Source organism: Ambystoma mexicanum, chromosome 9 (assembly GCF_040938575.1).
Source record: "Ambystoma mexicanum isolate Mex_15411 chromosome 9, UKY_AmexF1_1, whole genome shotgun sequence".
NCBI lineage: Eukaryota > Metazoa > Chordata > Amphibia > Caudata > Ambystomatidae > Ambystoma > Ambystoma mexicanum.
In genome coordinates, this window is record NC_090931.1 from 141,440,095 (window position 1) to 141,465,413 (window position 25,319).

The 25,319-nt window shown below is 43.2% G+C and overlaps 1 protein-coding gene and 1 long non-coding RNA gene across 2 annotated transcripts in view; one reads left to right on the forward strand and one right to left on the reverse strand.

Annotated features, from left to right (window-relative positions):
- POU2AF3 (POU class 2 homeobox associating factor 3) overlaps positions 1 to 25,319 on the reverse strand; it is a 52,875-nt gene that overhangs the window by 20,532 nt on the left and 7,024 nt on the right. Inside the window, exon 2 of the mRNA XM_069614314.1 lies at positions 2,000 to 2,091. Coding sequence (XP_069470415.1) covers positions 2,000 to 2,091 — 92 coding nt within the window. The remainder of the gene's footprint in view (positions 1 to 1,999; positions 2,092 to 25,319) is intronic.
- Positions 1 to 25,319, forward strand: part of LOC138487763 (uncharacterized) — a 167,493-nt gene that overhangs the window by 13,325 nt on the left and 128,849 nt on the right. The gene's annotated exons all lie outside the window — the stretch shown is intronic.

Sequence of the window (25,319 nt, forward strand, 5' to 3'; positions counted from 1 at the left end):
GTATTTCGTGATAAAAGGTGCGCACGTATACATCATCGACAAGTCACCTTGCTGCCCACTTTTCTGATAGAAAACACCATTAGATGGAAGAAAAGAAAGTGGAAAAACAGCATCCAGAAGAGGACGGTTTATTTTCACAGCATTGATTCTTAAAGGGATATGCAGTCAACATGTGGCCCCCTAACTGCTGTTATGGCGACAGCAATTTACACAACCAGATATAACTGTTCCAAGTCGCAAGCGTTTGGAAGAAAATGATGGTTAAAATGCCACGTGGGGGGTCATTACGACCCGGGCGTTAACCATGGTGCTATTAGCGCCATGGTTGACGTCGGAATCTGCCATGGTGAATGGCAGAATTACCGCCCCCATCACAAGGTTGGCGGGGTAGTAATTCCCCATTCACCATTGGCCCGTCCCCATTCCCATTTTTGTCCCGTAGGGCTCAATGGGAATGGGGAAGGCGGTAATTACGGTACTGAAAATTGCGGTACCGTAATTGCCTCCAAGGTCCCTTTGCGGGCCCGTTCCTTAACGGCTGGTAACACCAGCCGTTAAGGTAGGGACCCGCAAAGGGACCTCGTAATTAGGCGGTAAGGGGCTAACAGCACCACCACCTTTTACAGCGCCGTTAACCCGTTACCGCCTGGGTCGTAATGAGGCCCAATGTGTGGTTCACTGGATAATGTGAGGTGCACTAGATAATGTGAGGTTCACTGGATAGTGTGTGGTGCAGTGGATAATGTGAGGTTGAGTGGATAGTGTGTGTTTCACTGGATAAAATGTGGTCCACTGGATAGTGTTTGGTGCACTGGATAATGTGAGGTTCACTGGATAATGTGTGGTTCACTGGATAATGTGAGGTGCACTGGATAATGTGTGGTTCACTGGATAATGTGTGGTGCACTAGATAGTGTGTGGTGCACTGGATAATGTGAGGTTCACTGGATAATGTATGGTGCACTAGATAGTGTGTGGTGCATTGAATAATGTGAGTTTCACTGGATAATGTGTGGTTCACTGGATAATGCACTGTATAATGTGTGGTTCACTGGATAATGTGTGGTGCACTGGATAGTGTGTGGTGCATTGGATAATGTGAGTTTCACTGTATAATGTGTGGTTCACTGGATAATGCACTGTATAATGTGTGGTTCACTGGATAATGTGAGGTTCACTGGATAATGTGTGGTTCACTGGGTAATGTGAGGTTCACTGGGTAAAGGCATTTGTGGGACAACCTATATATCTTGAGCAGATTGCTGCATGTCCCCAGGACATCGCTCGCATTTTTAAATCAGTGCTTGCAGGTGCTCAAGTTAGGATTTCTTTCATTTTAAGTCAACGAAGACTACAACTCCCAGAATGCAGGTGATTGTTAAGTGGCTATCTAGAACTGGACAAATTGGTTCCTGTAGACACAGAGTCGCGTGGTTGCCCTATCTGCATACCAAAGTGTGTCCATGAAAATGGGAGGTTAAAAGTGTAAAAACATTTTCAGTGACAACTCATGTAGTGGTTGCGCTTAAAATTGTGCTTACAATTCTGAAGTCACGATTTTCAGTAACAACTCTTCGACGTATTATCTGTGGGCACAACTGAGATGATGCCACCTAGATGCCAGTGCCCAGTGAAGCATACGTGGAATTGTTAAGTATATTATTCTCGTTTCAATGTAAGTTCTCTGACTCTCGGAGCATAATCATTAATGCCTTGATTTTTATCTAACAGTGCGTTGCATGTGTGGGCGTATTGGCACGGATTTATAATGTTAGAATTGAAACTACAATCCTAGCATGTAAAGTGAGGCTGGTTACAATGGCAGGACTGGGTACATGTGCCCCACATTACCTGGAGGCTAGTTCGCAACTCTGATCCCATCAAACGGAGCAATAAGGAGGAGAGAAGAACATCAAGAGTATCTGCATGCCTCTTTCTATACTCATGCAACCTCTTTGACAAAGTCATGGCGACAAGACGATACACGTACAATACTTACAGCAGTGGTTTCTGCTTGGAGCGCCCTCCTCTGTTGCAGTAATTCTTTCACTGTGATCTTGACTCTCACACCTTGGTACACTTTGGATTTTTCTTAAAAATGCAAAGAAAGAAATGGGAAAATAAATTGAGACACAGAGAATCTAGATTGGGATTTTACATAAAAGCGTGACAGTTTAATTGACGATATGAACCTCTTAAAACAACTTTAGCCTTAGCACTGCCAACAAAAAGACAGCACCTCTCAGAATTTGTTAGGATTTGTATTCATATTCCATTGTGTCTTTTGTATGGAATTGGTCGTCAAAGTGTGTGCAAAAATCTCTATAAAGGATGTAGCATTATTAAAAAAAAAAGAAATAAAATACACCTACTGCCCAAACTCTAGAGTTTGAAGTTGAAAATGCATACATTCCTTATGACATCATTGACCTCACCAGAACACCTCTGTAAACATGGCCTTATTTCCTGAACAAATAGCTCAGAAGAGGGTTAACTATTTCAACTTAAATTCGGGAAGACTGCTACCAACAATAACATTCACAGAGACCTTTTTGAATTGTGTGAAATATGCAACCACCAAAAGGACCTAATGCAGTTCCTTTCCAACTAATATATGGAAAATTGCAGACCAAATAGGACAGTTGATGGTCGCACATGATTTTTCGGCATGGTGGCAATGAGAATACATCAACGTGAAAGGCAATGGCTCAAAATATTATTTAATAGTATTTTATTATGGTCCACAGTGGACTTGGCAAACATATCTATAGCTGGAAAAGCCTATAACAGTGGCCTCACTTTAGTTAAATTGTCAATAGACTTTTAACTTTAAGAAACTTACGTAAGGATTGAACGATTGTAAGACTGTAAGATAAAAATATTATGCTATTAGCTCCATGGCTGCCGCCAAACCGGGCTCCTTTACCGGGTTCCCAGAATGGGGAATTACCGGGCCATTCCAAGTTCGGAGGTCCCGGTAATTCCTCCCTCTGTGAACCCAGGCCCAGACCTTCCCCATTCGCACCCATAGGTCTCAATGGGAATGGGAGAGGGAGAAAACAAGGTGCCGATTACGAGCGGCACGTTGTTTGCTCCCTCTTCCACTTGCAGGAACCGGTAACGACGCCTGGCTTGACCAGGCGGTCCTTACCGGGTCCCGCGAGGGGAGCTTGTAATCGTGTGGAATGGAGTTAACGGGTCTGCACCCATTTGTGGTACCCGTTAACCCATTCCGCCAATCTTGTAATGAGGCCCATAGACTTGAAAGTTTAATACACAATGGGTCTCATTACCAGTTTGGAGGTTGTCATGCCTTTTTTAGTAGCATGGCTACCTCCAAACTCGGGTTCGGGTCCCGCAAAAGGGGACTTACCGGGCCCGGTAATTTCCTTTTGCGGGACCCGGACCCGGTACATCCCCATTCCCATTTGAGCCCCACAGGGCTCAAATGGGAAAGGGGAGGATGCTAACAACGGGCCCGTTAATGACAGGCCCGTTGTTAGCATCTGCTTCTGCTAGCGGGTCCCGCTCTGCACGTCTGGTCTGACCAGGCGCCCAGAGCAGAACCCGCTGCAGAACTCGTAATGTGGCGGCCCGGAATGAACGGTGCCGGTCCCTTACCAGCACCGTTCATTCTGTGGCCTCCACAGTCGTAATGAGGCCCAATGTCACAAAAGTTAAACATGTGACCCTATGTGTAAGCTGTAAATGTCTACCAAAGGTCTCAAAATATATCCCCACCGGTCATGGCAATAAACATGGTTGCCTTATTAAATCATGGGCTCTTGCCTCTTTGTTCTTTTCAATACGAAGGCCCACAGTTTACCCACCTATCTCTTCTGATATATCAGAATGCATTCTGTATTCAGAGTATACAAGTTGGATAGGAGTTATTCATTTCACAAAACCTTTTCAGGAATGTCAGATGTGATTTTTTCTTGGGTAGAATGTCAGACTACCTGTGTGCAGAAACAAGGAACATATCAGAAGATTAAATTATGATGTTTTTTTAAAGATGTATGTTTCGTAGATATTAGTAAATTAATCAGACCAAATACTATGAAAAGGACCAGATATGCATGTGAGCCGGTGCCATGTTTTCTTACGATGTGCCACCGTAGCGTTTTGGGGAAACATATTCTATTTACAGTTGGGTGCTTGCTAGACACTGGCTATGAGACTGTCAGGGAACTGGGAGAGCTAGGATGGGAATACATCGAATTCGTCTTGACAGCACCCGTAGTCCTTAGTTGGCTACCTAGAATTGAGACATCTGGTAATGAGAGACTGTAGCATGTATGTGTCACCTGCTGCCAGGTTGAAGTTGACATTCAACTAATTGTCTTTGTAAGTTTCATGGATGAACAGGCAACAGAATAGACTTGAACTGCGGTATTGAATTGGGCATGGACTGTCAAAAGAAGATTCAAGGGAACATAAGATTCCAGATGTTTACAGTCAGTAAATCCAGTTCCACTGTACTATTTATAACAGATCTATAACATTGAAGTGGCCGAAAATAGCAAAGAGAACCACTGATTATCCGGGGCAAAGCAGAAAACAAGTCGCCATTGGACTGATTCAGACAACAATGTTATGTACTTGCTTGTATGCTGCTCACAGGAAGTGGACTAAACACTGGCTTTTTGTGCTTGTGCTGACTCACAAAAGTGAGTCTGACCACACACAGTGGGTTTCAAAAGGAGGTTCCCTTTTGCGAATCAGCCGATTGGCAACATATGGCCAATAGCTGGTCTGACAAAGACACAAGCTCTTCCCACTGGTCAAGAGGATGCACTTTCATCCGATTTACACCTGCACTTGATTCCACAGAGCCTGGGATCCCTTGTCCCATACCAGCTGCAGTGGAAACGGCAAGGCTGACAGGTACCTGACAAAGCCCCTGGCAGCTTAGATCTGCAATCAAAAGAAACACTCATGCTTACATGAATGTTCCTACATGTTATTTACTATATGGAAATGTCAAACCTTCAATTTGCAGAGAGTGGTGGAATTTTACCCATCTCTTCAGCACAGCTATGCTTACTGAGCATATGTTTGGGCACTATCTGGCTAAATATTATAATGTATTTTTTTTATTTGCATTTTAAAGTGCACCAAGGCACTGTTATATTAATTGTTTGTTTTTTAGTTGTGTAATTGTTTTTGTATCAGTTGAGTATTTATAATGCGCTTAAATACCCAGAGGTTTATAAGTGCGGACCCAGGGATCGAACCTGCGTTGCTTCGTGTTGTCTTGCTTCTAAGGCGAGCACGTTGCCGCTGAGCTATCCTCCCAGGATAAAATGACAGCTCGCATCTATGTGGGACTTGCCAGATAACGCGTATTCAGGGGTCGACAATGTGCCGAAGACTTGACTATGCATTGAGTGGCTGGCTGTGGGTTCATTGCACCCCCTTTCTTTCCTCCACCACCTCCCCAGCTCCCAGCCCGTTTTTGGGATTTGCAAGGAGAGATCGGCTGCCATGGGGGTATACGGGGAAGTGCCCGTGCACCTCTGTGCCCTCTCTGAGACGCCTGCGAAATATTCTCGCGCACTCTAGACTTCCAGAAGCTGGAGATTGCATAATCTGTGCACGGGAAATCATGACCTAAAAGTCTCTTTCCTAAAACTCAACCATTCAGAAGGAGCTCTCTCCAGACAGTCACATGTAAATCATTGGCTTGGAGGGTCTGACCAGACCACTCTCTACCACTGCTAATTTTGTGTATCGAGTCCTCAACAATGCTTCCTCGGCTCCACCCTTTGCCCTGTCTGCTCTCTAAAATAATTATGTGTACCATGCATGCCAAACCCCAATCACACTGCATTGCGTCTTGACACTCAAATATTAGCCATTAGTGATAGTACTGATTTGTATAAATCAAAATTATCCAAACTGGGAGGTTCAGGCAGCCGATATCTGCAGTGGAAGCAGCAATCCCTGCAAACGCAACCCCTTCCTCCAAAGAACAGGCTCCTGCTTTCTACCTACTCCTCTGGAACATTAAAAGCGCTTCCTCTGCCCACTGAGTAATGGCGTGGGTATCTTTTGGTGTGAAGCATATAGGGACGTCCTCATAGAGGAGAGAGCTGCAACCTGTAGCTCTGTAGATGTTCTGGGCTAAGATTTCACAATCCCTAACCTCTGGCTATGCTAACTATGGTTGATGGGAGTTGTAGTCCCACACATCTGAAGAGCCAATGGTTGGATTTGTAGCCCAACACATCTGAAGAGCCAAAGGTTGGAGATGTAGTTCAAAACATCTGGAGAGGCAATGGTTGCAAATGCAAACTCCTCTTATAAAGAGTCCTGGGAGCAGATCCAGCAGCAAAGGAATCCGAGGATTTACAAAAGAAGGAGTTAGGGACATACAGTAATTCAATGAGCAAAGGGGCGCGGTGACGCACCGTGAAATCATTCATGAATATCGGGGTAGCGTGGAATGGCACGAGGGCAAGTCTGCTATTGAGTTCCCAATGTACCCTGCCAAAGATAAACATCTCATGCAGGGTACACTGATCTTAGATATCAGGGGTTTTTATGAATATCAAATATGACTGCATTATTTTATTATTAGCATTGTGTAAGGATGCCAGCGCACTGAGTTTATACAAAAGCACACTGCGTCCCCTCAAAGGAAGCATGAATAATAGAACAGAGTCACAGGTTTGTACATTCAAGAATTCTGGTTGCATTTCACTCCAGCACACTTAAGAACAGGTGTATGCTTGCTGGCAGAAATGATAGACCAATATGACTTGATGTCATCAATAACGCCATCAATTGAGATGTCTCATTGACAATACATTAATGATATTACTTGTTCGGCCGAGTGGGTTTCCACTTTACCATATTTTAGCTATAATCACAAATTCCTCTGGCGGTAACAGGTGGTATGGGCCGTGAGCCGAGTTCATTAACGAGGGCCCCAGGATGTTACCTCTCAGGGCATCCGGAGGAATTCGTGATTTTGGCTATTAGCACTCCGGATTTACGTCCAGGGGTGCTAATAGCAATTCATTTCTTTGAATGAACGGATTGCATCCCATTGTTTCAAAGAAATACTAACCTAGCATGGGTGCTATGGAAACGTAAGCAAGGCTCTGATCAGAGTTGCTCTTCCATTTCTATGCGGCCGGTGGACATGAGAGGAGTGGCGCAGTAGTGCCTGTGAGCCGCAACCTCCTCATGTAGGTGGGAGGGGTGGTGAGGAGTAGGAGGGGTGGGGAGAGAGAAGTAGGGATGGAAGGAGTAGGGAGGGAAAATGGTTGGGCGGGCACAAGCAGCTGTCACCACGCTCGAACATAGGCTTATACCCTAAGGTTCAGCTCATGATGCGCGCAACCTGACCTGATGGGTCTGACTGGTCAATAATATAGTACTCTAGTCATTTAGGAAAATGATTATGCATTTATTTCAATGTACATGAGTGCAATGATTTCAGGTACATTTTTCTTTAAAGTCACTATGAATTGTATCCCCTGAGAAAGAGAAATTTTGTGATAGGGCGAAACACGCATCAGTGCAAGACGATTACTTTTATATGAGGAGCAGACATTTGACATTTTTATGAATTGGTAAGTCTTTTTTTAATGAACTAGAACTCTGTGGATTGTAGACCTCTTTCTGTTGTGACTGGCGTTGTTTATATATTTGAGGATATCACTGATAATACCTTTTCCTTTTTCATTTTATTAAGGGTTTGTTTTGTTCTTGATTTTCTTTCTGTACTTTCTTACGTCTGATCTCTTATTTAAGCTTGATCTCTTTGTTAGAAAAATGTTCTCTTGCTAATTGTGAAAGGTTTGTAATAAACCAAATACACTTAATAAAAAAAAAAACTTTTATTAACTTCATATAGTGGATTCTGATCAGGGCTTTCAAGGTGAAGCAATGGTTGGATACAACTTTTTTAATGTAGCGTGGCATGGTCCCACATGATATGATATGGCATTTAGAACACGCCTCTACACAAGTGTTTCTAGGCGCCATGTCAATTTAACATCCCCACAACTATTGCTTTATCGTGAAATGGTTTTAATGATGCATTTTGGGAATTCTGCGGTACACCTCTGCTAGGCTGCTCCATGTACACCTGAAGCGTCACTGCACGCATGCTTGACTGGAATGTCAAATATTGGTCATCCTTACAAGTGGCTACGGTGCACATTCCTGGGGTGGTTCATCAAACATGGACCGCCTCCAAAAGCAGCCTTTGGCTGTGCTTTTTGAACCAGAGATGAGATGTAAGGCATTGTAATGTTCTCATGTACAGCGATCGTCTGCCATTTTTGCTGGCCTCGAGGTGCGTGGTCCTGGGTCATGGGGGTTTGTTACTGGGATAGGAGTAGAGGCAGATGCAGAAACCTGTGGTGTGGGTAGCTGCAAGTTGTGAGTCCATGCCATATCTGTTGGAAGCCAGGCACCGTTTCTAAGGGATGGTTGTTTGCTGAAACATTCTCAGAGGCTGATAGCGACTGAATCTGCTGTGATGACGTCCGGGCCCCTGCGTGGAAGGTGAGGCGAGTGATGGGCGATCTAGACAAGTAGATTTCATCCACCTTGACTAGTCCACAAAGGCCCTGACCTCAGGTTCTGGCTACTTTTCTTGGACTGACCTTGTGGGGCCACAAATCCTTTATGAAGTATTCAAACTGGTCCTCCAAATATGGGCAATGCCTGTAAATGGAGGCCATTCTCATTTGCAGGACCTGTCCCCTAAATGCAGACCAATGCTGTTAGTGTCTGTGCTTTGCATTATCCCAACAGTGCCCATGACACAGACTTCTTCTGTCAGAAGTGGCAGGCGGCTTTTGCCGGATTGGTCCACGGCATCAAAAGAACACGAAATACAGAGCTTGGTCACCAGGGGCAGTTGTCCACATTTTCCAGATTCGATCAACAAAAGAGCCAGATATAGACTTCAGTGTTGCAACCAATAAAGTATATGCAATAATTACACATGGTGGGTTCAATTTTTCACATGCTTTGGCATGGCAGCCTGGACAGTCATGGAGAATGTGTGCCAGTTCCTCCTCTGCTTTCACCCAAATCCTTTGGCACATATTGCAGAAGCAGGAACGTTCAACCATTAACTTCCTGTGATCCCAAACATATACCTTCTGTTTCATCTGCACCAGTGATGGTATGAAGAGGCCAGGACATGCAGTGTTTCACTGTGTGAAACTGTGGTTGCTTTGCTGACAGATAGATATAGGGAACATTTGTGGGATGGATATCTGGGGAAAAGTGTTGCTTTGGTCAGAAACAGCCCTTTGGAGAGCACGAGAACCGTCAGAGCATTGATGGCCTAAATGCCGCCCAAGGCCTGATCTTTAGTAACTTGATTCACTTAAACATGCATTACTTTGCAATCATGGGAGCCCCAATGTACTCCTATCCCGTGTACATTAGACCTATTTTTTGTAGTGAAATCAGTATGTAGTCCCCTGCAAACCTCTCCTACCATTCTGGTAAACAGGTTCTTAAGTCTTTGCAGTGTTTGTATGTTTAATGTAAATGTCATTAGTAGCCAACAGGTGAACATTTATTTAATGGATGTATTTATGATTTAAAAAAAGATTATTGCTGACTCTGTCAAACTGTATTGGATCTCTCAAGTTGACATTCTGGGAATCAAGCAAATCTTTTTTTCTCCCTGTAATGCAATTTTTAACTGCCTATTGGGAGTCTTAACTCACACATTGATTTTTTTATGCCAAAATCCATATATTGCTTTTATACATTTCTTGGATTCATTTGTTTTCTGAATGTTTGCATGTTTTGTGCATCAGGGAAAAATTGAAATGTTCACTTTTCAATTTTTCCAATCCTATTCACTAGCAAGGAACTTCTCCTATTGATCAAAAACATTAAGGTCCGTGTCATTTTTTGCAGGCATCCTTCGGAGAAATGAGTCTTCTTTTTATATCCAAGTATTCTAGAGCTAGGCTTTAAGAATTCTGAAAAACATGTGTTCCAGCTCTCTCTAAGCAGATACAAATATAGGATTTGCTAACCATTTATTTGTCATCTATGTAGATGATATTTTAGATGCAAAATCTAAGTAAATTAGCATTTGACTTTTATGTTATATTCTGGAAGAATTGTACAAGGTCATGTGTGACATTGTATACAAACTATTATAATTCGAAATGTCGTGTAGATGCAAGTGGTCCCTGCAAACAAAATCAACATTTGCTCGAATTTAGTGGTTATTAAAGGCGTAAGATTGAAAGCTTGCCAAACTTGTAATGATAATTTGTGATCTTATATAGCACTTCTTTTCAGATTCCTCCAGCATCTAAATGCTGTAGTAGTTGCTGTTAATATTATCACAATAAAGGGTTCTCAATTTATCAACCTGAAAAGGATGAAAGGCTGATAAAGGCCGTGGAATTCAAACTTGTGCATCGAAAACATACCCCATATGAGAAGCGGGAAATGAACTTCTGAGGTTTTCCACACATGCTTCTTGTGCTCGGAAATGAAAGAAGAATGAGGCAAGTCAGCATGCATGTCATCCCTGTCCTCATAGCAGAGACTGCAAATAAGTTCACTTTGTGATTGCAAGTAGTGTGACCTAGATGCCTGCTCAATGTCGATTGTCCCTAGACCATCAATGAGTCTACCATAAATTTGAACATAGACGGGATGGAATTCTTATCTCAATCGATTGCATCCTGTATCTTGTCTGAACCTACAAAAAAAATGGACATACAAGTCACTATGCTATGCTCTCCAACCTATCAGTCGTGTTATACGGGGACCTGGCTCCATGACGAAACATAAGGAAAGATTTACAAATGGAACTGATTTCATTATAAAGTTTTCTTAAATGTCTCTTCAGATATGATGAGGTTCAACAGCAATAAACCGCGTGTGTTCTTTTAACACCAAAAAAGGGCATGGTTTGATGAACAAGAGATCAATTCCATGAGTGTCTGGCTCCAAGTGTCCAAGCACTAATGTAAATATCTATCTATTTTAATACATGTGGAAATACTAGTGGCAAATTATTATTTTTAGAGAGCAAAAAATAAAAATAACCAAGATAATATATATAGATACATTCAGATGTATATATGTTAATGTTAATGTTAAAGGTCATGTGTACCGCGCACTATCACCACCGGGGTGGTCCCCTGGCGCTCTGGCGGCTCTGAAAGAGGGAGGGAGGGTGGGTTAGTGGGTGGAGGCTGGAAAAGTGTAAGATTGCAGTGATGTGCTGTTGGCAGCCTCAGCCCGGTAGTTACGTCGGCTGGGCCTGGGGTGTATGCGGCCGGTAGTCGTCGTGTGCTGATGTGCGAGTCTATGTGTGTTTTTGTTTTGTTGTTGCAGTGTAGTGAAGTTTGTGCGGTTTGCTGCGCTAGAGGTTTGTGGTTGTGTTTGGTTTGGAGTTTGAGAGGTGTATGCAGAGAAGGAAATTGATATATCCAAATATGCACAATAAAACCAAGGATTAGCATCACTGCAAGAATGCATTATTATTGTAATAGCAATGATTTTGTAGTATATATTGAACAGATTTGCTAACCACTCCTATAGAATTTGCTGCAAGTAGATTATGTCATCAATTGGATAAAGCTTATTCTTGTAATATTGCTGATAACCGGTTACATTATTTACCCAGAATTTGTGGAAGACAATTCTGCAAAGATTTTATTACATATACTCTCCCCTTTATGTAGCTAGAACAAAGACGATTCACTCTGTCGCAATTTGGGGGCAATTACAAGGGGTGTAAGATCATTTAAGTATAACAAAATACTGTGGAGGTTTCAATTAAAGACTTTAGTGATCCGCCTGGCTCCTAATATTTGAACACATTTCATTGCAAGAGGTCGGGCAATTTTTAGTCAGAAAGAAAAAATAGAATTTTCATTATTCAATCCTAAAACATCACGTTGACCTTGAAGGAAACTGTGTCAGGTGGTTATGTGTCCATTAACCATAAAATCTCCCGATTTCTACAAAATTATGTCTAGTACTCATTTGAACACCGAACATGAAGTGCATTCATGTCATTATGTAATATCATAATTGGACACAAAGTAATTCATGTGTGGTAGTCACACATATGCAGAGATGTATTGCCCATTTTTTTGTAAAACAGTTCATTTCATTTGAATGTATTTAATTGTTTTTTTTTATAATGTGCCTAATACCATACCTGAGTTTGGTTTCTAAGTGCAGATCCGGGATTCGAACCTCTGGTGCTTTGCCCCTGTGCTATCCTCCTTATACCATTGAAACAGTTGTTTGAAAAGATTTTTGAATGTGCACATTTTAAAAAGTATCCCAAATCCTGCTCTAGAAAAACATCAAGAGAGTAAAGAGAAGCTATGTGCAATTTTGGAGATGTTTGTTTAAGACATTGAGTGTTTGATCATCCATACTCAGAAATACATTTTCAAATTAGATGAGATTCAGACATCCTACAATATTGGTCCAGCAAAGGTGTGCCATAGAATATGTGCCCACCTCCCAAAGAAAAATATTATTATTCTCTTGCATGTTAATAGATATAGTCTTGTGACCTCCATTTGGAGTGTTTGAAAAAGAAATCTTGGTTAAAACATAATTTTACATAAGCTTGACTTGGCTTCAGCTCAAGAGATATAATGCGATCCAGTGATGTTCATTTTATTCCATTTAGCAATCATAATTTGCTGCTGGTAGTTTTGCCCAATCTCTGACTATCTGGAATCATATATCAAAAATTTGAAAAGTGATTTACTGCCCCTTTTCTCTGACACGTTATTTTTTCCTGTTGAAAATCAGTTAAAGCCATCTGATTCTTAATTCTGATCAAGTTCACATCTTTCAGGCAACCTTTGGCTCATAGGCCAATGCCAGGCCGTATTGAATTGTGATCTTTAGTGACCTGTTTCGGATTCAAATGTTTGCTCTAATGGCAGAAGCTGTTTTAATCCCAAAGAAAGTAAATTACCAATAATGCGGTGGGAACAATATGGGAAATCGCCGAACAATGAGTATATTTCCATGTTTTGCTATGTTTCGTGCCATGTATTCAATTGTTTTGAATGTCCTCTTAAAAAACAAATACTCTTCTAAAATAGCCTCCAGTTTTAGAGTCTTCTACCGTAATTTCTGTAAAACAATCAATTGCATGTTATAAATGGGTTTAATTACTAAACAATTTATACACATGATGTCACAATAGAACTTCTAAAATTGAAGAATATTTTTCATATTTCTATCTGATCTGGTAGCACTGACATATTCAGGACTTCTTCTCCTCCTTCTTCTTCTCCTTCTCCTTCTCCTTCTCCTTCTTCTTCTTCTTCTTCTTCTCCTTCTCCTTCTTCTTCTTCTTCTTCTTCTCCTTCTTCTTCTTCTTCTCCTTCTTCTTCTTCTTCTTCTTCTTCTTCTTCTTCGTCTTCGTCTTCTCCTTCTTCTTCTTCTTCTTCTTCTTCTTCTCCTCCTTCTCCTTCTTCTTCTTCTTCTTCTTCTTCTTTCTTCTTCTCCTTCTTCGTCTTCTTCTTCTTCTTCTCCTCCTTCTCCTTCTTCTTCTTCTTCTTCTTCTTCTTCTTCTTATTATTATTATTATTAATATTCTCATTATCATTATTAATATTATTATCCTTATCGACTTGAGGGAAATAGAAGTATAAAGAGTATGTACTTGAAAAGCAATTTTCTAAAATGAATACGGGAGTATCTAGGTTCATCTAACAAATCACTCTACTGTAATCTGGGTAGATATTTGGTTATGTACTGACTAGAAGAATAATGTTATTATATCATGTGGCATTTATAAAAAGAAACTCTGCTGTTTACTTGACGCTGCGATGCTGAATATCAACACACTGGACTGTTGTGGGGATGTAATGATACATGACAGTGGGATCGACACCGTGCGGTGAACTGGCCAGGATTGCGGTACCCAGAAACCTTTTTTCATCTCCTGCGTGAAGGGATGTGTGTGTTGAGATGATGTACGAGTGTCTGTGGATGCCTGATGAGCATTTTCAGTGGTTATTGCTGGCACAGCTGGGGGTGGATTCACCTCTAAATAAAGTTCTGCTGTATTTTGTTGTCAAGTTTGGCATAAATTGGCCAGCACCTACTTCTGCCAATCCCATCATAGATTCTAGAGAGTGTCGTTCTAATAAATCTTCAGCCAGGCAGACATTGGGACTTCCTGCCACCAGTGCTATGGAGATTGACCCACACACTGCTGTGTACATGTGCACAGAAGCTGCAACACAACGCAGCCCAGGATGGTAATTGGAGATTTAGCAACAGGCGTACTCATAACATCTCGAAGTACACACAGCCCATACACACACACACACACAAACACACACTACATACTCCATAATTATAGTAAAAGCAAAGTAGAAGACACACACTGCAGAATAAACACATACTCAGTTACTCAGAGACACACACATGCATGCACACAGACACTCTCTCTCATGCACTGCACGCACAGATGATTAAATACAATGAACACTAGCTATAATCACCGATCGGGCTCTCTCACTCTTTCTGTCTCTCTCTCTCCCTTTCTCTGCACTCTCGTTCTCCTTTTGTCTCCCTTTGTCTCCATCTCTCCCCCCCTCTCTCTCTTTCTCTCTCTTCCTCTCACTATCTCTCTCTCTTTCAGTGGGTGAGGGTTAAGTTGTTTGCTACAATTATCGCACATCCTGCTTAAAGCAGAGCAGGGAAAGGACACAGACATCTTGAAATGGGAGTGATGTGTGTGTTATGGGTGAATATAGAATGAGAACAGCAATGACAAAGGCATTCCCCGAGGTATGACTGGCCTGCTATTTGGAGACATACATGTTCATCATGTGTGTCCAGCAGAGAGTGAGTGAATTTTCCGTAAGGTGGAGATGGGGAGATGCAAGTAGGGGTGCAGGGCTTCCTGTGGTTCTGGCAGACCTTATAACGGGGGAGAGGGCAAAGCGGCAGGCGCTACAGCTGTGTTTATTATTCTCCGCTTTTGGTGAAATGTCAGTGTTTGTGCATGCGCCACAATTTGAAGGAGTTGGGCGGCACTGCATACACATCAGTGTCCAGCATGCACAATTAAACATTGCCTTGATGTTCAAAGAAGTATCAAATCATAGGTTTTAATCTGAGTGTGGCCCTTTCCAAGAAGGGAGAGGTTTTTGGAAGACAGAATGGTGAGTTTCTTGGCAAAAGAAGCCATAAGAGAAAGGGAAATTATTCTATTGTGTTATTCTAAACTGGCTCTTTTTACAATTGTATAATGTTCATTTCTAATAACGAATTCTAGCACATTTATATTGTGGTTATAGTTCAAGTTTACCAGAATCCCGCTGGTATTACCAGCAGTATACTGGCATATGTGCACTTACCGTCTCTGTTGCCCGATATCTCGGTGTTAGCAGGATATTACGGCTGGCGGAGGGCCGATAAGTTCACATTCCCATAGAGTCCGGGTGGACTCCATGTGATGGGATTTCCTGAATCACACGGTGCTGGTGATTCAGCCATTTGTTTGCCGGTAGGGGCCTGAACTCCCAGCAGGTCAAGCCGCCGGGATATCCGTGGCCCCCATAGGCAAACTTGAAGATTTCTGGTCCGGAAACAAGGCCAGAGACGGAATCGCCAGCATTTATTCCAGACAGGCACACTTGAAATAAGTACCAAGGAGTCTTACTGAATAAAGCACACTATTAAAACCTAGAATTACGCAAAAATACCTAGCTCAAAGGGCCACAACGAGGGTGAAAGGCACAGGGGCTGAGTTTATTTAGTGTGTTTCCCTGACTTTTACCACCAAGTACATCCCTTGGAACTGGTTACTACTGCTATTATCAACCTGGAGATGCATACCGGGGTGCAAAGAGGAATGGATTTTTGTTGTACACAATAAAACATAACACGTAACATGTCCACTCTTTCATTTTCCTGTGGCCTGGGTGAGTGGTGAACCTTGGGGAGGTGCAGTGGTGCAAAGGGACATGGCAAGCTTAGTGTGGGCCATGGAGGGTGAGAGTGGGGGGAGTAAGGGATTAGGCAAGCGTCAGGGTGAGGGAGATAAGATGAGGGTGGCCGTGAACAGTGCAGTCCTTGCTTGTCGCAGGAGGATAGCTCAGGGGCAACGTGCTTGCCTTGGAAACAAGATGACACGGAGCAATATAGGTTTAATTCCTGGGTCCGTACTTCTGGGTACTAAGTGCGTTATAAATAAGCTAAATAACCTATCATATCATAGAATGCATACTTGGACTATGAAAATCACCCTGCATTTTGAGCAACTTGTTTGACCCCAACAAGAGTGCTATGTGTTTTTTTTCTGATCCAATGTGATCATTCTAAGATGGACAGTTTGATACTCTTCCATTTTACTCATTCCAAATACCACTATGAAAAAGGGGAATGTGATAAAATAGCATAAATGATGGTTCATGGTCGCATAAAACCAGAGAATATTTTGGGAACCTATGAATGACAGAAATTCTTTATATCTGAGAACCATGTTTGCGATAAAAGGTCTGTGTGCTTCAATCATTAAGCACATACTCCACGCTGGGATTGGTGCTTATTTCATGTTTAACTGCACTCACCCTAACATTAAAGTGTGTGTAACATTGTACCATACATAGCAATTTGGAGAGTCTCAGAATTTGGATTGGGGATAAAGTGTTTGCTTCTGTCGCCCAATTGGGGCTTTGTATATCAGAGAGAAGGAGTGGGTAAGGAGGGACATCTGGTGTCAGAATGTAGATGTCTATATACCCGGTCCCCAATGCACAGATATCTTCAGAGGTTTACATATACATGATAATCCTGGATGATCACATTAGCCTCACTGGCTCATATTCAAATGGAGCTCTGAATAAAAGTATCAACATAAGCATAATATGCCAACATATGCCAACATTCAACATAGAACATGTTTATACAGCTAAAGAATCATTTCCACAAATAAATGGCCATGCAGAATTTGTGATGGAAATTAACAAGGATCTGAACTAGGCAAGCTGTCATTGAGTTAATGCTCTCAATGTAGCAGGCCTGGAGTGTGCCAGGAGTCCCTTTGCAGTTGTTTGAAAGTGTCAGTCCACTAAATGTGGTAGGGCTGATAATGTGGCACTTCATTAAGGTGGCAGGGCTAGGATGGGGCAGTGCTCTGAATGGGGGTCATTATGCCCGTGTTATAATGTCATCGCTATAAATCTGACAGGACTATGCTTTTGGTAGTCCGCTGATACCTATCTGCGCACTTAAATATATATGACCTGCAAATGTATATCTAATCAGTACCTTGGTGTATGAATGCAAAATCCTGTAACCTGACAAAAACTGTATAAATGTAACATTATTGTAATAGGTTGATTCAACCTCTACAATCTCCTGTAACCAAGTGATCCGCAAGTAATAGCGCTTCAATGCCCATGGGCTCTTTATGCGCTATACAAATGTAAAAAATAAAATAATTAAATGAAAGTGATGTGATTGTGGCATTACTCTGAGTCTGGCAGGGCTGTGATTGTTGAATTGCTCTGCATCTGACAGTTCTTTGATCGTGACAGGGCTCAGAATGCGGCACGGCTCTGGATCTGACAGGGCTGTAATTGTGGTAGTCTGTGTATCTGACAAGGCCTTGGTTGTAACATTTTTCAGAATCTGACAGTCCTGTGATTGCAGTGATACACTGTAATTACCAGAGCTTTGATTGTAGCGCTGCTCCGAATTGAACAGGGCTGTTTTGTGGCAGTGTTTTGAATCTGGCAGGGATTCTATTGTGGCATTGCTCGCAATTCTTTGCAGCCATGCATGCCTGAAGCTGGCCAGGATGTGATTGTATCAGTGTCCTGTACCTGACGGGTCTGAATTGTGGCACTGCCCTGAATCTCGCAAGACTCTGTGTGTGGCAGTGTTCTGAATCTGGTAGGGCTGTGATTGACACGTGATCAGAATGTGGCAGGGCTTTGTGTCTGTGATGGAGGGGATTCTCTATGATCTCACATGGTTGATATTAAGACGATGCCCACATTCTGGCAGAGCTGTGGTGGTAGCAATACTCTATATCTGTCAGGTGTGCAATTGTGGCATTTCTCTGAATCTGCCAGGCCTGTGATTGAAGCAGTGCGATGAATGTGACAGGGCCGGGATGAAGGCATGTTCTTAAAGTGGCACATTCGGGTTGTACTATGATCTTCGTGTGGCAGAGTTGTGATTTTAGCAGTACTCTTAAGGTGGCAGGTCCCTGATTGCAGCAGTGCCGTGAATGTGACAATGTGACAGAGTTGCAACTGAAACTTCTCTATCAATGTGACAGTGCGGGCGTGCGGTGGATCGGATGGCGTCAGCAGAGTGATTGTTCTCGAATTTCTGAGACCTGTGATTGTGGCAGTGCTCTGGATCAGTCACGGGGTTGACTGTAGCAGTATTCTGAATCGTGCAGCATGCTGGTTTCAGGAGTGTAGGGTGGTGCAGTGATTGTGGTGGTGCTCTGATTCTGACACACCCATGATGGTGACAGTCCTCTGAATTTTCAGGGATGTGATTGTGGCAGTGTTCAGAATCTGACAGTGCTGTTATTGTAGAATTTCTCTGAATCTGGCAGGTCAGTGATGTCGCAGGTTTTCAATGTGGCAGGTTTATGATCTGTGCAGAGATGTCACTGTATAAAACAGTGATTGTGCCAGGGAACAGATAGGGGCATGTGACTGTGGTGGTGGTCTGTATTGAGATGTCATGTGATTGTGTCAGTGCTCAGAATCTGCAGGGCTGTCATTAGTGTGATGCTCTAAATCCAGCAGCGTTGTTATTGTACCATTTCTCTAAATCTGTCAGTTCCCTTGCTTTAGCAAGTTTGGAATGTTGCAGGTTCATGATAAGTGCAGTGGTTTCATTGTATCAATGAATGATGGGCCCAGGAGTCGGGTAGGGACAGGGTTGTGATTGTGGCGGTGCTTTGATTTTCTACATTTTGCATTTGTTGTGAACCAGATTCATGTTACTGTTCTTTGTGTGTGATAGTGGTTTGAATATCTTTGTGTAGTGATAATGGCACTGCCTCCGCCCTCCCCCCGAAAATGACAGGCATGTGTCTGTGACACTACATAGAATATTGATTTTAGTTTATGATTAGTTCTAGGTCAGGTGCTGTTGAAAAAGCCTCTTTTTAGAGATTTGCAAAATTGGAGAATCGTGGGGAATTCCAGGTCGATACTGGGGTCAAGTTCCAGAGGGAGGGTGTGTGGCAAGAGGATTGTGTGTGGGTCCTCTCTTAGCAGATTAGTTGTGATTCAAGCCAGTTGGTTGATTGCTGCACGAGGAGCATGTGCCACCAGATATGTGGAGCTTAGCCACCAGATACACTGTGTGCTACTCGTGACTGCTGTGTAGATGATACATGCAGTCTTCAACAGTAACCAGGCCTGCAGGAGAAGCAATGTAGTTTGCATAGCATGGGAGTGATTCGGTCAGTCAAATTTCCTTGCAACCTTAATAGGGTGTGCTGCAGCGTGGTGGACTGCTTTTAGGGGAGCCAAGTGAGTGGCTGGGAACCCCATCAGGAAGGCCTTTCCCCCATCAATTTACGAGACTACAATGCCCTGCACTGTGGCCTGGAAGTCCAGTGGCAGGATGATGGTTTTGATTTTGCAATGGGTGGAGTTTTGGAGCCAGGCTGTTTGGGCCTTCTTGGCTATGTGTTTTTGGAAGGACAGGCTGCTGTCAATGCTGAATCCTAAGGATTTTTTCTGAATCCGAGAGTTGCGGATAAAATCCATCTTGGTGCATATCATTGAGCCGCTGCTGGGAAAGTTGTTCTTTAGTGTGGGGATCGATACGGATACATTCAGTTTTTACTGGGTTAGGTTTGAGGTAGGCAGCTGATATGTAGGACTGGATGATGGCGAGGTAATCACATAGATGACCAATGTCCTCATTTACAACATTATGATCTGTATTTTGGTGGATGGCTAAATTTGTTTCTTTGAGGATTGTACGAGGCTCTATGTAAAGATTAAACAGTATCAGTAAGAGGATGGACCCTTGGGGGACTCTGCAGGAGACTGGGAGTCGGTTAGAACACAAAGTGTTCGTCTAGGCGGCCTGGTGCCTGTGTCTGCCAGAGAGGTAGGAGGTAAACCAATTCAGGACAGGGCCAGAGAATCCCATCATGTCAGTAAAGAGGGAGAGATGATACAGTGGTCAACTATGTCAAATGCAGCAAGACATCAAAGAGGGCGAGGAGGCACAGGTCGTCCTTATCCATGATTTGGAGGGAACCACCCACCACCTGGATGGTGGCCGTCTCGATGGAACACTTGGGATGGAACCCGACTGATAGTCTTTTAGGATGTGGAGTTGATTGATTCTGGTGAGTAGATGTGTAGCAACCACTTTTCCCAAGATTTTGTCAGTAGACAGGAGGTTCGTAATCGGCCGATAGTTGGCCAGGTCGTCTGGATCTAGGGTTGCTTTTTTCAAAAAGGGTCTTGTGACTCCACTTGGACTAGTGAGAGCCCAAGTGGAGGGGGGCTATTGATAGTCCATGGGGAAGGGGCTAGTAAGAACCCATGTGGAGTGGGGCTAGTGAGAGCTCAAGTGGAGGGGCGGCTAGTGAGAGCCCAAGTGGAGGGGGCTTGTCAGAGCCCAAGTGGAGGGGGCTTGTCAGAGCCCAAGTGGAGGGGGGCTAGTCAGAGCCCAAGTGGAGAGGGGCTAGTGAGAGCCCAAGTGGAGGGGGGCTAGTGAGAGCCCAAATGGAGTAGGGCTAATGAACACACACGCGGAGGGTGTGTAGTGAGAGTGAGACATGTAAAGTGTCACATAGGCAAATGAATGTGAGACAGCCATGATAGAAGAGGGGGAAGAGTGATTAAGAGATGCAAAGGAAACAGGGATAGGGAAGGTGTAGGCACCTGCGGCTCACCAGATGTCTTGCCCGAAAAGTCCCATGATTCCTCACTGTTGACTACAGTGGATAAGGCTGATGGGTACTATCGGGCACATCAGCTGGTAAACCAAAGTTTGGAGGTGGGGTGAAGGACAGAAATTAGACAAGAGAGAAATATGTACATTTGGCGCTTATAAATGTGAGATGCAGAGGGAATAGGATCAGAAGCGTTGAACTTCGGCCCCCTCCCACTCTGCCCACCTTTGTCATCCTTGCCAATTCCCCTGCCAGCATCCATGGCCCCTCTGCTGCAACACCAGCCACCTCTCACTAAAGATAAACAGTGGGGAGAGTGATGGAACTAGGCCACCAAGTGTCACTTGCCAACCCTACTTTGCTCCTTCCTTCCTCTACTGAATGTTCTATCTTACTCCTCCTTTGCCTCTCTGACAGGCAAAGGTGCTTAGACGCCATGAACTATGGCAGTAGGCGCTATACAAATTCAAGACTGCATAACTTGCACGACAGCCATCTGTGAGTCGCTTTATCAGCCTCTGACACTTCTTTTTTTCAAAACGAGGCTAAAATCAAAGCACTTGGCACGAGGGACAAGGGCTAATAGTTTTGAAGATGAGTGCCAGGGGCAAAGCAGGCAGTTATACACCCTGAAGCTTTCTTCACCTTCTGTGCCTATTGTGCCTGGGTAATAGGTTTCAGCACTTAAGCGCTGCATTGTAAGCGAATTGGTGTATATTAAAGTTGGATTTGAAGGGCTTGGCTTTGATGACAGAAAGATGGTCTTAGTTTCCAATTGATTTTTGTTAACTTATTACAAGAGGTCAAATTATAATGTTGTTTTTTGTTGTGCAGGGAAAGTGTGCCATAATGGGGATTTTTGGTACAATAACAATGTAAGGGTTTGTGATACTGAACATAGAGGGACCTTATGATATGTTATGATATGTTATGGCATTTATAACACGCCTATACACAAGTGTTTGAAGGCGCGACGAGGCAAGGGCGGGGAACAAAGGGAGGACAAACAACGATCCTACTAGGCCAGGTGTCATTCAGATCGCGCAAGTGCGTGGGAAGGGGGCAGGGACAACGCAGTACATGGGAATATGAACCCCATGGAGACCTGTGACACGATAAAATATGGGAGAAGAATCCTCAATAATATTTATTTATGCGTTTTAGTTTAAATCAAACCATACAGATTTGCATATCATTTTGTTCGCTTTTTACAATATTGAAACAAATCCCCTCATTTTTGCCTAAAACGTAAGTTCTTCATCTATATCAATGCATTCTATTAAATATAGTTGAGATTATCGAAACACATCAAATATTTACGGTAATTGATTTCCCAGAAGTGCCCCACGCCTAATGACAATCCGACTGTCATACAGCAGTCACTTCCCGAAAATTCCAAGATTTAAGAACCTGCGATCATGCACAAATCTGACAAAAATGTTTTTCCTCAAATTATTATGTCTAATCAAGCTACTTGAATCTGGGTTGAAACCTTTCGGATCATTTTGTGGGTCATCCACTTATTTTTTTAATCATTTAATCCAATACAAACCCCCATTACTGAGCGGTGTTTGGACCTAATTTGACACTTTCAACCCCTCCTTAGTTTTACCCATCTAAGGGCCTGATTTACAAAGGTTTTTTTTTACAAAGAGAAACTCCCATTGAGAAAGTCTTTGTAAATCAGGCCCCAAGAACCTCCAGAGACACAGGTCAAGTCCTGTGTGATTTCACAGAACTTAATGGTAAATGGTATTGTATTGTACTTGTCATTTGTATTGCGCCCTTTTACCATTATAGACTCAATGCACTGTTAGTGGGAAGGCCCTCGGAGGACCGAAGTCCAGATTGTTGGATTAGGATGCATGTGTGCATTCGGCCAAAATCGCTTAGCAGGGCTGGCCAAGCTCCTGAAGACCAGCAACCAGTGGTATCAGGTTTGTTGGTTTGTTTATTTTATTTAGAAAGTGCTCCAGACCCAGGGGTATATGGGCGCTCAAGAATATGGTTACATGGCAGGTATATACGTAGGAGCAATAGTGCCAAATTTATTCAGTTTACAAATATACAATGGATACAAGAGCCGTCAGAGGTGTAAAATGTCACAATACATTTGTAATGAGTACATAAGAGACGGATATATGGAGGCTGTGTCATAGGGCGTGCGGTGGTAGTGGGTGCATTGTGGTGTGTATGTGAGGTGTCCCAAAGGACCTGTGGTGGTGTTAGTTATTTGTTCAGTAGCCAGGTGATGACCTGGGTTCTAAATGGTTGAAAGGTAGGGATGGATTTCATGTCCAGTGGAAGTGTGTTCCAAAGTTGGGCGGCTAAGACCGGGAAGCTGGATCGGCCGGCTCTTTTGCGGGAATATTTAGGCACCACCAGACTTAGTGTGTTGGTGGATCTGGTGATTCTGGTGGTGGGTTTCAAGGTAAATTTGTCTGTTAGATAGGGCGGGGCAGGGTGGTTAAGGGCTTTGTAAGTGAGGCAGATAGTTTTTAGATCGACTTTCTGTTGGATGGAAAGCCATTTACATGATTTTCTAATAGCAGAAATGTGTTCTCTCCTAGGAATGTTAAGAGCAGCTCGGAGTGTGTTGTTTTGGTGGACCTGTAATTTGTTGATTATGGATTTGTTTGCACCTGCATATAAGCCATTGCAGTAGTCAAGTTTGGACTGAATAAGTGCTCTGGCTAGTGTGAGGCAGCTATTGGTGGATAGCAGCAGTCTGCAGGCCCTAATCAGCTTACCTCTGTAGGCCGTGGCTGAGGCGGTCATATTGATGTGTTTGGATAGGTTGGTGTTGGTATATAGATATAAACCAAGGGTTTTTACACTTTTAGCGATGGGAATAGTATTACCATCAATGGTGAAGTTAGTATAGCTGGGACTAGGTTTCGGGATGGCATTAGGGGATCCGACAAGGAGCAATTCAGTCTTGTCATCATTCAGGCAGAGGCCATGTGTGGCCATCCATGCCTGAATGATGGAGAAGACTTTGTTGATCCGGCTGATGTCCATATTGTAGTTGCTGGATAGAGTTAGGAGTATCTAGGTGTCATCTGCATAGTTGGTTTAGGTGACACCCAGATGGTCCAGCTTGTCGAATAACGGCTTTGTAAAGATGTTATACAAAGTGGGCGAAACACAGGAACCTTGTGGGACACCACAGGTGATGGGAATCGGGTTGGCCGCTGCTAGTGGAGAGAAGACCCGCATGGTCCTGTTATCGAGGATGGATCCATGAGATAGCCGGATGGGAAAAGTGTGCTGCCGTTGACAGGTGGTGACAAAGGATTTTGTGGTCAACCAGGTCAAAAGCAGCAGAGAGGTCTAAAAGAAGGAGGATGGCAGCCCTACCTTTATCTTTGAGTTCGTCAATCTGACTTTTGAGATCAACAAGGGCCGTTTCTGTTCCATGTTGAGGACGAAAGCCGATTGACGGATTCCTAGTAGTTGCTTGGTTTCTAGGTATTCTTGAATTTGTATATAGGCCACTCTGTCTAGGATTTTTAGTAAGAAAGGGACAGTGGTGATGGGTCTATAGTTCGTTGGTATAGACGGGTCGAGTGTTTTATTTTTTTAACAGTGGTAGAACCCATGATTGTTTCAAGTTGCTTGGGATAGAGTTGCTGGTGAATGATAGGTTTATTAGTTTGGTGATGAACAGGGATAGATCCCTGGCTGCATCTTTTATGATCTGGGCGGGGCAGCTATCCCCTTTACAGTTAGAGGGTTTCAGGGAGGCAATACTTTTTTGTACTTCGGGTATAATTACCTTTTTGAAAGTAAAGCCTGAGTTGATAACAGTGAGAGATGGTGGGGTTGGACTGGGAGATGAGCTTGAGGTGAGTTGTTGTCGTTTATGTTTAATTTTGGTTTGGCACCCCGTGATTTTATTGGCTAAGGCATTCTGGATGCCTGTGCACCAGGGTTTATCCTTAGTGCAGGTATTTGTAAGTGAGTTGGGGTTTTCAAGTTCCTTCAATATATTAAATAGTTCTCTCGTGCTGGAGCCTGCCTGGGTTATCCTAGAGTTGTAGGATTCTTTTTTAGCACATATTATCTTATTTTTGTAGAGAGTGATAATGTTAGTGAGCTTAGTTTTATTATCTGTAGAGGGAGTAGTTTTCCACAGTGTTTCTAGTTTGCTTTTTTGTTGTCTGAGAAGTTTCAGTTCAGGGGTGTACCAAGAGTTCAGGTGAGCTTTTGGTTTACCTTTGTGCATTTTCAGCGGGGCAATGATGTTGATAGCTTTGGACATGGAGTTGTTGCAGGTGTTGACTAGCAGGTTTAAGTCATCGGTGTCTGGTAGAGCGTTCAGACTGGGGACTACCAGAGGTATTAGAGCTTCAGCTGTGATGTTGCTCTTATTCCTAGTTGGGCAGGCCGGCGCAATAAAAGTCTGTTTGGGCACTAG